At 42.0% G+C, this 12,180-nt stretch overlaps 1 protein-coding gene across 1 annotated transcript; it reads right to left on the reverse strand.

The window, feature by feature from the left end:
* Positions 1-7,349: 7,349 nt before the first annotated feature.
* Positions 7,350-10,840, reverse strand: LOC137755534 (keratin, type I cuticular Ha1-like). Its single transcript, XM_068531746.1, has 7 exons — positions 10,493-10,840; positions 10,206-10,288; positions 9,712-9,868; positions 8,770-8,931; positions 8,550-8,675; positions 8,158-8,378; positions 7,350-7,503 (listed from the first exon to the last, which is right to left on the reverse strand). Exons 1-7 carry the CDS (start codon positions 10,838-10,840, stop codon positions 7,350-7,352), a joined length of 1,251 nt encoding a protein of 416 aa, XP_068387847.1.
* Positions 10,841-12,180: the final 1,340 nt, after the last annotated feature.

Consider the following 12,180-nt stretch of genomic DNA (forward strand, 5'->3'; position numbering starts at 1 on the left):
CAACCAATGTGTTATTGAAGAAAGAAAAGAAGAAATCAAAAAGTACCTTGAGAAAAATGAAAATGGAAACACAACAATCCAAAATCTATGGGACACAGCAAATGCAGTTCTAAGAGGGGAAGTGTATAGCAATACAGACCTACCGCAGGAAACAGGAAAAATCTCAAATAAACAACCTAACTTTATACCTAAAGTAACTAGAAAAAGAACAAAGTCCAGAGGTAGTAGAAGGAAGAAAATAATAAAGATCAGAGTGAAAATAAGTGAAATAGAGGCTAAAGAAACAATAGAAAATATCAGTGAAACTAAAAGCTGGTTCTTTGAAAAGATAAACAAATTCTATAAACCTTTAACCAAACACATCAAGAAAAAGGAGAGGGCCCAAAAAAATCAGAAATGAAAGAAGAGAAGTTACAACCAACACCAAACACCAAATTATCATAAGAGTTTACAATGAAAAATTATATACCAACAAATTGGACAACCTAGAAGAAATGGATAAATTCCTACAAGTGTAAAATCTCCTAAGACTGAATCAGGAAGAACAAGGAAATCTGAAGAGACCAATTACTAGTCATGAAATCGAATCAGAAAAAAAAAAAAAAAAAACACCCAACAAACAAAAGTCCAAGACCAAATGTCTTCACAGGTCAATTCTACCAAGCATTTAAAGAAACTTAGTACCTGCTTCTGAAACTATTCCAAAATATTGAAGAGGAAGGAATGCTTCTAAACTCATTCTACTAGGCCAGAATTACCCTGATACCAAAACCAGACAAAGGCACTACAAAAAAAATTAATCACAGGCCAATAACCTTGATGATCATAGATGCAAAAATACTCAACAAAAATCCTCAACAAAATATTAGCAGACCTAATTTAACAATACATTAAAAGGACCATGCACCATAATTAAGTGGGATTTAAGTGGGATTGATTTCCACAAATCAATCAATGTGTTACACCACATTAACAAAAGGAAGAATAAAAATCATATATCATCTCCATAGATGCAGAAATAACTTTTGACAAAATTCAACATCTATTTATGATATGAACTCTCAACAAAGTGGGCATAGAGGGAAAATATCTCAACATAATAAAGTCCATATATGACAAACCCACAGTTAACCTCATACTCAATGGTGAAAAGCTGAAAACATTTCCTCTAAGATCAGAAACAAGACAAGGATGCCTACTGCTGCCACTTTTATTCAACATATTATTGGAAGTCTTAGTCACAGCAATCAGACAAGACAAAAAGAAAAGAAAACAAATCCAAATTGGAAAGAAAGAAAGAAAACTGTCATGGTTTGCATATGACATGATACTATATATAGAAAACCCTATAGATGCCACCAAAAAAAAATTTAGAATAAATGAATTGAGTAAAGTTGCAGAATACAAAATTAATACACGGAGATCAGCTCGGTGCTTTGTGACCGCCTGGAGGGGTGGGATGGGGAGGGTGGGAGGGAGGGAGATGCAAGAGGGAGGAGATATGGGCACGTATGTGTATGTATAGCTGATTCACTTTGTTATAAAGCAGAAGCTAACACACCACTGTAAAACAATTATACTCCAATAAAGATGTTTAAAAAAATCTATAATGTTTCTATACACTAATAATGATCTATCGGAAAGAGAAATTAAGAAAACAATCCCATTTACAGTTACATCAAAAAGAATAAAATATGTAGGAATAAATCTAATCAAAGTGGTGAAAGACCTGTACTCTGAAAACTATAAGACATTGATGAAAGAAACTGAAGATGACACAAATAAATGGAAAGATATACTGTGTTCATGGACTGGAAGAATTAATATTATTAAAATGTCCATACTGAAAGTGAGGGGATGGAAAAAGATATTCCATGGAAATGAAAATCAAAAGAAAGCTGGAGTAGCAATTCTCATATCAGACAAAACAGACTTCACTCTTCACTCTTCACTTTGACTTCACTCAAAATAGACAAATCAACAGAATTAAAAATGAAAAAGAAGTAATAACTGACACTGCAGAAATACAAAGGATCATGAGAGATTACTACAAGCGACTATATGCCAATAAAATGGACAACCTGAAAGAAATGGACAAATTCTTAGAAAAGCACAACCTTCCAAGACTGAACCAGGAAGAAATAGAAAATATAAACAGAACAATCACAAACACTGAAATTGAAACTGTGATTAAAAATCTTCCAAAAAACAAAAGCCCAGAACCAGATGGATTCACAGGCAAATTCTATCAAACATTTAGAGAAGAGCTAACACCTATCCTTCTCAAACTCTTCCAAAATATAGCAGAGGGAGGAACACTCCCAAACTCATTCTACAAGGCCACCATCACCCTGATACCAAAACCAGACAAAGATGTCAGAAAAAAAGGAAACTACAGGCCAGTATCACTGATGAACATAAATGCAAAATTCCTCAACAAAATACTAGCAAACAGAATCCAACAGCACATTAAAAGGATCATACAGCATGATCAAGTGGGGTTTATTGCAGGACTGCAAGGATTCCTCAATATACGCAAATCAATCAATATGATAAACCATATTAACAAATTGAAGGATAAAAACCATATGATAATCTCAATAAATGCAGAAAAAGCTTTGGACAAAATTAAACACCCATTTATGATAAAAACTCTCCAGAAAGTAGGCATAGAGGGAACTTACCTCAACATAATAAAGGCCATATATGACAAACCCACAGCCAACATTGTTCTCAATGGTGAAAAACTGAAACCATTTCCTCTAAGATAGGAAAAGAAAAGGTTGTCCACTCTCACCACTATTATTCAACATAGTTTTGGAAGTTTTAGCCACAGCAATCAGAGAAGAAAAAGAAATAAAAGGAATCCAAATCAGAAAAGAAGAAGTAAATCTGTCACTCTTTGCAGATGACATGATACTATACATAAAGAATCCTAAAGATGCTACCAGAAAACTACTAGAGCTAATCAATCAATTTGGTAGAGTAGCAGGATACAAAATTAAAGAGGGGTGGGATAGGGAGGCTGGGAGGGAGACACAAGAGGGAGGAGATATGGGGATATATATATATGTATAGCTGATTCACTTTGTTATAAAGCAGAAACTAACAACCATTGTAAAGCAATTATACTCCAATAAAGATGTTAAAGAAACATACAATAAAACAAAAAAACACTTCTATATGACTGTGACTCATAATTGACTGGAAAACCAAGTCCTAAAGCGATTTGCCAAAAGTTAGCCGGAATCTGTGTGTAGAAGACAACTTTGAAGCATGTCATTGTATCATTCTGCTCCAAGTTTTTAAATTATTCTCCATACTTTATAGTGATATCTTATGTATAACTATAGAGAGAACATGGTTCCAATCCCATAATTGCTAATAACCAACTATGATTTCAAGCATGTTTCTAAGGCTCAGTTTACTCATCTGTAAAATGGATTTAATTTGCAGCATTGTTAGGAAGATTAATTAAGATAAGCTCCTAGTATTTTGCTTAACCCGTAGTTGAGTTCAGTAGATGTGAGCTATATTAGTTTCCCATTCCTGCTGTCACAAATGACCTCAAATTTAGTGGTGTAAAACAAAAATGTATTATTGTAAAGTGCTATAAGTCAGAAGTCTGACACAGGTCTAAAATCAAGGATTTACTCTCACTGGGTTAAAATCAAGGTATGGAGTTGCATTTCTATGCACTAGCAATGAGCAATCTGAAAAAGAAATTAGAAGGAAAATTATATTTCCAACAGCATCAAAAGGAATAAAAAACTTAGGAATAAACATAACCAAGGAGGCAAAAGACTTGCACACTGATAAACTGCAAAGCATTGCCAAAAGAAACTAAGGAAGACATATGTAAATGGAAAGACATCCCATGTTTATGGATTGGAAGATTTAATGTTGTTATGATAACAATATTGTTCAAAGCAATCTACAGATTCAATGCAATCTCTATAAAAATCTCAGCGATGAAAAAAAAAAAATCTCAGTGATGTTTTTTGCAAAATGGATCATAGACCTAAACATCAGAGCTAAAATGATAAAACTCTTAGAAGAACACATAGGGGAAAATCTTCATGACATTGGATTTGGCACTGATTTCTTGGTGATGACACCAAAAGCAGTGAAAAAGGCAACCCACAGAATGGGAGAATATTTTCAAATCATATATCTAATAAGGGATTAATATCCAGAATTTATAAAGAACTCCTACAACTTAAAAAAAAAAAAACCAGAAAATGAGTATTGGGGAGAGATTGCAATCCTTGTACATTGCTTGTGGGAATGTTAAATGGTTCAGCCACAGTGGAAAACAGTATGGAGGTTACTCAAAAAACATAGAATTACCATATGATTCAGTAATTCCACATCTAGGTACATAAACACACACACACACACAAAAATTGAAAGCAGGGATTTGAACAGAAGATGTATGTACACCAATGTTGATAGCAGCATGTTGCAATAACCAAAAGGTGGAAATAACCCAAAATATCCATCAATGATGAATGAACAAACAAAATGCATTATATACATGCAATGGAATATTATTAAATCTTTAAAAGAACTAAATTCTGATACATGCTACGACATGGATGAACCTGGAAAACATTATACAATGAAAAAAGCCAGACCCTAAAGGACAAATAATATACAATTCCATTTCTTTATACAAGGTACCCAGAATAGTCAAATTCATATAGACAGGAAATAGAATAGAGGTTACCAGGGGCTCAGGGCAGGGGGGTTTGGGGAGTTATTGTTTAATGTGTCCAGAGTTTCCGTCTGAGATGATGAAAAAGTTCTAGAGAGGGGTAGAGGCAATGGTTGCACCACAATGTGAATATACTTCACGCTACTGAATTGTACACTAAAAATGGATAAAATGGTAAATTTATATTATATATATTTTACCCAAATTTTGAAAAATCAGGGTGTTGGCAAGACTGTGTTCCTTTCTGGAAACTCTTCATTAGAGTTAAAGAAAGATACCCATTCTTAATGGAAATAAGAACACAAATAAACAAATGGGACCTAATGAAACTTAAAAGCTTTTGCACAGCAAAGGAAACCATAAACAGGACCAAAAGACAACCCTCAGAATGGGAGAAAATATTTGCAAACGAAGCAACTGACAAAGGATTAATCTCCAAAATATACAGGCAGCTCATGCAGCTCAATATCAAAAAAACCAACAACCCAATCCAAAAATGGGCAGAAGACCTAAATAGACATTTCTCCAAAGAAGATATACAGATGGCCTACAGACACATGAAAGAATGCTCAACATCATTAATCATTAGAGAAATGCAAATCAAAACTACAATGAGATATCATCTCACACCGGTCAGAATGGCCATCATCAAAAAATCTAGAAACAATAAATGCTGGACAGGGTGTGGAGGAAAGGGAACACTCTTGCACTGTTGGTGGGAATGTAAATTGATACAGCCACTATGGAGAACAGTATGGAGGTTCCTTAAAAAACTACAAATAGAACTACCATACGACCCAGCAATCCCAATACTGGGCATATACCCTGAGAAAACCATAGGTCAAAAAGAGTCATGTACCAAAATGTTCATTGCAGCTCTATTTACAATAGCCAGGACATGGAAGCAACCTAAATGTCCATCGACAGATGAATGGATAAAGAAGATGTGGCACATATATACAATGGAATATTACTCAGCCATAAAAAGAAATGAAATGGAGGTATTTGTAATGAGGTGGATGGAGTTAGAGTCTGTCATACAGAGTGAAGTAAGTCAGAAAGAGAAAAACAAATACAGTATGCTAACACATATATATGGAATCTAAGGAAAAAAAAAAAAAAAAAGGCCATGAAGAACCTAGTGGCAAGACGGGAATAAAGACACAGACCTACTAGAGAATGGACTTGAGGATATGGGGAGGGGGTGGGGTGAGATGTGACAGGGTAAGAGAGTGTCATGAACATATATACACTACCAAATGTAAAATAGATAACTAGTGGGAAGCAGCCGCATAGCACAGGGAGATCAGCTCGGTGCTTTGTGACCACCTAGAGGGGTGGGATGGGGAGGGTGGGAGGGAGGGAGATGCAAGAGGGAAGAGAAATGGGAACATATTGTATATGTATAACTGATTCACTTTGTTATAAAGCAGAAGCTAACACACCATTGTAAGGCAATTATACTTCAATAAAGATGTTTAAAAAAATAAAAAAAATTAAAAAAAAATAAAAAAAAAGAAAGATACCCATTCTTGATGAACACTGATATCACTTTCAGTACTCTGAGATTTCCTGCAGCACCAGCCTGAGCGTTCACAGTGCCAGGGACTAGGTTTATAATAGCCCTACTTGGGGACTAGTTTTATCCCTTTTAAGAAATTATAAATAACTTGCAGCCAGGACTGTGTCTTTCATTATGTGCCTCTCCCCTCCCCACCATCCAGGGTCTTTACGGAGCAGGTATCCAACAGGCACTGGTTGGATTGAATAGAGGAAGGCGGAAGTATTAAAGGAAAAGTTGGTGGGTTCTCTGAGCCCCAGATCCGGGGAGGGGAGGTGAGCGGCTGGAGCCCAGGCTGATAATGATCCCCAGGAAGGAGATCAGAAGGAAGGAGGAAGTCCTGGGCACAGTAGGCAAGCCAGATGTTCCCTTTGCTGCATGGTCCTGAGGCTGCCTGAACGACCAGTAACCCAGATAATACAGGGCTGGACCTAAAACTTCCTGCTGAGAAAAGATGAGCTTTCCAGAGCCTCTTTCCAGCCCCCAGCTTATGCCTCCTCACTTTAGATTTGGATAAAATCGGCTCTAGGAGATGTCCTGGTCAAGAGGGGTGAGTAAGAAAATCCAGGAACGGCCAAAGGGAGACGAAGCCACACAGCAGCTGCCCTACCCTCTTTGCTGCCATCCTGCCTCACCTGTGGGGTCAGGATGCCAGGCCAGCCATCTGCCTGCCAGGCTCTCATATCCAAGAGTGAGGCTATTATAGGGCTCTGCTTTCAAGTGGCCCTTTTATAAAGTGCTCAAGTGATGGTCATGGTGAGACAAATGAATACCAGTGAGAAAGGCATCTGCTTTGCCAAGGAAATCAAGTTTATTAGGAGGTTACAAGGGAAAGCTCATGGCACGTGGGAGGGTTCTCTGGGCTAGCTAAGAAGAAATGGTCTCCAGCGAAGGAAAAGGTAGGCAGGGAATTATCTGGAGTAGGTTGGGTGAGTTTCTTGACCACCTCCCTGGGGCAGCTCCAGCCATGCAATTGTGTTTTCTGGCCCATTTGGTGGAATGAACCAGGGCCAGGTCAAAGCTCTGGAACACTGGGCCCTGCCTCCTTGCTCTTCTGGCAACCACTGGACTCTAGCACACGTAGGAGTTGCAGGGCCCGCATTTGGGGCGGGGGACACAGGTAGAGAAGCGGGTAGCAGGAGCACAGGGGGTGCAGGCACTGGAGACGCAGGGCATGATGGTCTTGACACATGCATTGGTCGTGGCGCAGGGGTTGCAGGGCAGCCTGGAGAAAAAGAATGATATGGAAAGAGAATTGAGGGCGGCTTGTAATATATACCAGAGAGACCTCAAGAGTGGACTGCTCTCTGGGACTTGGCCTGACCTGTAACAAAGAAGGTCACAGGCTCACCTGCTGCGAAGCTCACTATCAATGCTAATGGTCTCCCTGTCATATCATGTCAAAAGTGCTGGACAGAGGCTCAGAAACTCTGGTCTCAGCACCCAGCAACGTCCATTCCTAGTTGGTGACCTTAGAGAAGTCGCTTACCTTCTCCAGGCCCCAGTCCCTTCACCTACAGAATGAGGAGAATACTGATCCTGCCTGCCTGATGGTAACAGGGCAGATAAGGTAGCATGTGGAAATGTAACTTCTACACAATACGGTATTGTTAAGATGTAAGAAATATCACTGATCACATATCAGTGTCATCAGAGTAGAATGCAAAGAGTTGACTGTGCAATTTCAGTTTGCACATCACACAATTCCTGCCATTTTATGTTTTAATGATGGCCACATTGTTTTCTGAGTTCTGTCTGAGCATGTCTGGTGTGAAGGCATAATTTCCTCTCCAAGGTATGCAATCTTTGCCTGGAGTCCAACTGAGAAGTGCGCCTATATGTGCATAGCTTCTCCAAACACCGGCAGCTGAGTACTCACTTGCAGTCCTCGCTCTCCAGCAGCCCCCGGTACGTGTTGATCTCACCCTCCAGCCGGGCCCGGACATCCAGCAGCACCCGGTACTCCTGGTTCTGCCGCTCCAGGTCCCTCCTGATCTCCGCCAGCTGGGCCTCCACCTTGCCGATCAGGCCCTGCACCTGGGCCAGCTGGGAGCTGTAGCGGGCCTCTATCTCCGTCAGGGTGCTCTCCAGAGAGTCTCTCTGTCGTGGGGAAGGGAAGGAAGGTCACAGAGCTGCTCCTGAAAGGGCTTCTCCACAGGACCCAAAGAAGTCACAAGCTCCAAGAGTTAAGGAGAGGAGGGTCCAAAGGCCAGCCCGGTGCCTCTGACTCCCCGACCTGCCCTTCTCACCAGGAGTCTGAACGATACCCACCAGGTTGTGCTGGGCCTGCAGCTCCACCTCCAGGGCATGGACCGTGCGTCTCAGCTCAGTGATCTCCAGCTGGTAGGACTGCAGCTGCTCCGAGCTGGACACCACCTGCCCGTTCAGCTCCTCGGTCTGAAACATCAAAGGGGAGAAGGCAGGATCAGACCCTGTCTGAAGGGCCCTGAGGGGCCGAGGGGCCTGAGCGGCCACGTGCCGAGATGCCCACCTGCCTGGTGAACCATTCCTCCACGTCCCTGCGGTTGCTCTCCACCAGGGCCTCGTACTGACACCTGGTCTCGTTGAGCACGCGGTTCAGGTCCTCGGTGGGGGCGGCGTCCACCTCCACGTTGAGGCGGTCTCCAAGCTGGCTCCGCAGGGAGTTGACTTCCTGTGGATGTAGAAAACGCAAGAGTGACTATCCTCAATAAAAAGTGGACCCAAAGAAATGGCACTGCTTGTCAAAGTCCTATTTGTCTATTTCCTCGGAAAAGAAACTTTTAGTGGAGCGGCTATGACAACAGAAGGCCAAGTGGTCTGCGTTCCATGTGTTCGGCTCCTTCCCACCATGACTGTGTCATGGCACTTGGATTCAAAAAAAATTCCCAAGGGTTTGCTTGGGGGCCACTCAAGGATGGATGAATGCCTCACTTGCCCAGTTTGCAGATTGGCTGCAGATGACCTCATAAGAAAAAGAATTGGCTCTATGATTTCAGATTGTATATCACAGCATTTTTGCCATCAAGTAAGATCTTGTCATGGCCCCTCCCAGGAGAGAGAAGGAACCCCAGATCATTCGTCATCAAGACTTTGAAAAAGTGGAGACTCCAGTTCACCAGGATTGATATTTTGGCTTTGAGGGCAAAGAGAAATGGCTTTGCATGGCATGATCAGAGCAATGCTGGGACTCCTCCTACAACTCAGTAACCAATCACAAGCCCATGGAGGTGCCCTGGGAAACTCAAGTGAGGCACCAGTTCTGAGTGAAAGACAGCTTATCTGGGAACATGGATAGGTTTCATCTCTCAATGTTTTCTTTTATCCTGAAGTTTTGGTGTTTTTGAAGGAAATTTACAAGATTCTTATTCCTGATTCTGCCACCCCAAATCACTAAAGCCACCCTCAGCCTGAGGCTGAGTCAGGTTTCTTCATTTCTCATTTCTGGTCTCACCTCCTCGTGGTTGCTCTTGAGGCAGGTCAGCTCCTCCTTCAGGGACTCCACCTGGACCTCCAGGTCAGACTTGCACAGGGTCAGCTCGTCCAGGATCCTACGCAGGCCATTTATGTCCGACTCCACCAGCTGCCTCAAGCCCAGCTCCATCTCATACCTGCACAAGGACAGGGTCAGAGAGGTAACTGGTAGACCTTGAAGACTGACAAGAATGATCTTGGATAACCCCATTCACCTCTTCTTCCCTCTTTCGGCAATGAGTAGACCCAAGAGGCAGAGGGTTCTGGAGGCTCAGTCAAGACCCAATATTGATTCAAAAATTGATTTGAGTCCTCATCCACTTTTGTGACTTCTTTCTTGGTTCCCCCCAATCCTCTGCAGAATCCTTCACAATTGATGGATTGAACTGCTGTTCGGTAAGCTATGGAAATCCCTTTTCTTTTACTAGAGATTGAACAAAAGGAGCAGACCCGTGTAAACTCTGAACAACTCACTTGGTCCTGAAGTCATCTGCGGCCAGCTTGGCATTGTCAATCTGCACTACCAGCCTAGTGTTCTCTGCCTTGGTGCAAAGGATCTGGGGAATGAGAGGTTACTAAGTGAGGATTGAAAATAAATATGAAACCATCGACTTCTTTAAAAATGCTTAAAAAGCCATTTTGAAGGTAAAAGGAGGAAGAAAGAATCACGATGGCATAGATGCAAGAAACATAGCTCTCTCCCACAGATTGAGAATCCTAGCAAACTTCCCCTGCTTAGAGATGACAACAAGGCCCCTCACCTTCTGCTGGAGCTCCTCGATGGTCCGGAAGTAGGACTGGTAGTTGGGGCACACAAGGGGGTCTTGTTGCTGGCTCCGCTCCCGGATGCGGCACTCCAGCTCCGCGTTCTCCCGCTCCAGCTGGCGCACCTTCTCCAGGTAGCTGGCCAGCCGGCCGTTCAGGAACTGCATGGTCTCCTTCTCGTTGCCATTGAAGGAGCCCTCGCAGGACCAGCTGCTGTTGCCCACGTTGGCGGGGATGTTGCAGGCCCCGGGCAAGGTGGAGCCGTGGCAGCTGGGGGGCACACAGGGCCGGGAGAAGCAGCTAGAGCGGCAGCTCAGGCTGGGCAGAGAGCAGCTGTAAGGCATGGTGATGGAGGGAGTGAGGTGACCGGCTGAAGACAGAGTCCAAGTTCTGCAAGGAGCTTTGGAGTCTTCTGCATCTGGGGAGCATTTATACCCCATCCCCAGAGGGTGTGGACACAGTGCGTAATGTATTTTTTCTTTTTACTTCCTCACTGCTTTTCAAATGCCCTTCCCTTCAATCTGTTATTGGCCTTCCTCAGAAGAGTCCCTCGTCCCATAAATTTTTTTACTTGGCTTCTTGTTAAGTCAGGACTCCTCTTCAGGCTAGGCACCCCTGAAATCAGAGTCCTGTGGTAGACCTTCAAAGAGGCCACACGGTCTAGCCCAAGTATCTGCCCTTGTTAATTGGGAGTCAGTCCATCTAATGACATTCTTTTGTGGCACGTGATCTGGTAAAACCATAATCAGACTCATCTCCTGACACACCTGGCATTTCCAGGGAGGGACGAAGATTGAATCAAGGAACAAGTTGCATTAAGGGGCAGCAGTAACCTCCCTTTCCATCCGCTTTGAGAGAAGAATCCTTCAATGATTTAGCACCCCAAGCCTTGAAGACTTGAGCTGGATAAGGATTGACTTGGGGGCCATGGCCAAGAAGGATGGACAGCTGTTTGTGTAATGTTACCTGCCTATCACTAAAAAGGACTGTAATGGGAAAAGAATGTTAAAAAAAGTGGATATATGTGTATATATAACATATATGTGTATGTATATGTATGAGAGTCACTTTGATGTAGAGCAGAAACTAACACAACATTGTATATCAACTGTACTCCAATAAAAACTAATTTTAAAAATAAATAAAAATTTTTAAAAAGGACTGTAGAGGAATTTTAAAGATAGAGGCTTTGATAATTAGTTTGAGAACAAGGAAGATTCTGAAAGAAGAGATCATTTAGAAAGAAGGCTGAACAAATGCAAGCTGAGAGATCCAGACAAATGCATTGAAACTATCTAAGGAACGTATCTGGAGGCAGGTGTGAGAAAGGAATAAGGCAGTGCTTGCCAAACTTTTCCAATGAGGTATCCATAGCATTAGAACAAAGTGAGCGGGAATTGGAAAAGTCAGGAGATAGCCCAAAGGAGCCTCCTCAAGCATGAAAACATCGTGCTGGCTTTAACATAAAATGTTTTAAAATTCCCAGTTAGACTTTCTAACGTTTTGCCCAATCCTCCAAGTATAATTGACACACCAGGAAGATGCCCTGTATCCTCTCCTAGGCTCCCACCATCAGCCTTACTGTGTTACATGCAATCTAGTTTAAGAACCAAAGGTTGAAAAATACCAAGGGGTGGGGCGGGGTGGTGGTCATGTCATTGAATCCAAGGACCTGGGCACCCTG

The sequence above is a fragment of the Eschrichtius robustus genome, chromosome 20 (assembly GCF_028021215.1).
Source record: "Eschrichtius robustus isolate mEscRob2 chromosome 20, mEscRob2.pri, whole genome shotgun sequence".
Lineage (NCBI taxonomy): Eukaryota > Metazoa > Chordata > Mammalia > Artiodactyla > Eschrichtiidae > Eschrichtius > Eschrichtius robustus.

Coding starts and splice junctions, on each gene's coding strand:
- LOC137755534 (XM_068531746.1), bottom strand. CDS start 10,840: ATGCCTTACAGCTGCTCTCTGCCCAGCCTGAGCTGCCGCTCTAGCTGC. Junction 9,869..10,205: donor GCAGATGACTTCAGGACCAA/GTGAGTTGTTCA, acceptor GTCCTTGTGCAG/GTATGAGATGGAGCTGGGCT. Junction 8,676..8,769: donor AGGAATGGTTCACCAGGCAG/GTGGGCATCTCG, acceptor TTGATGTTTCAG/ACCGAGGAGCTGAACGGGCA.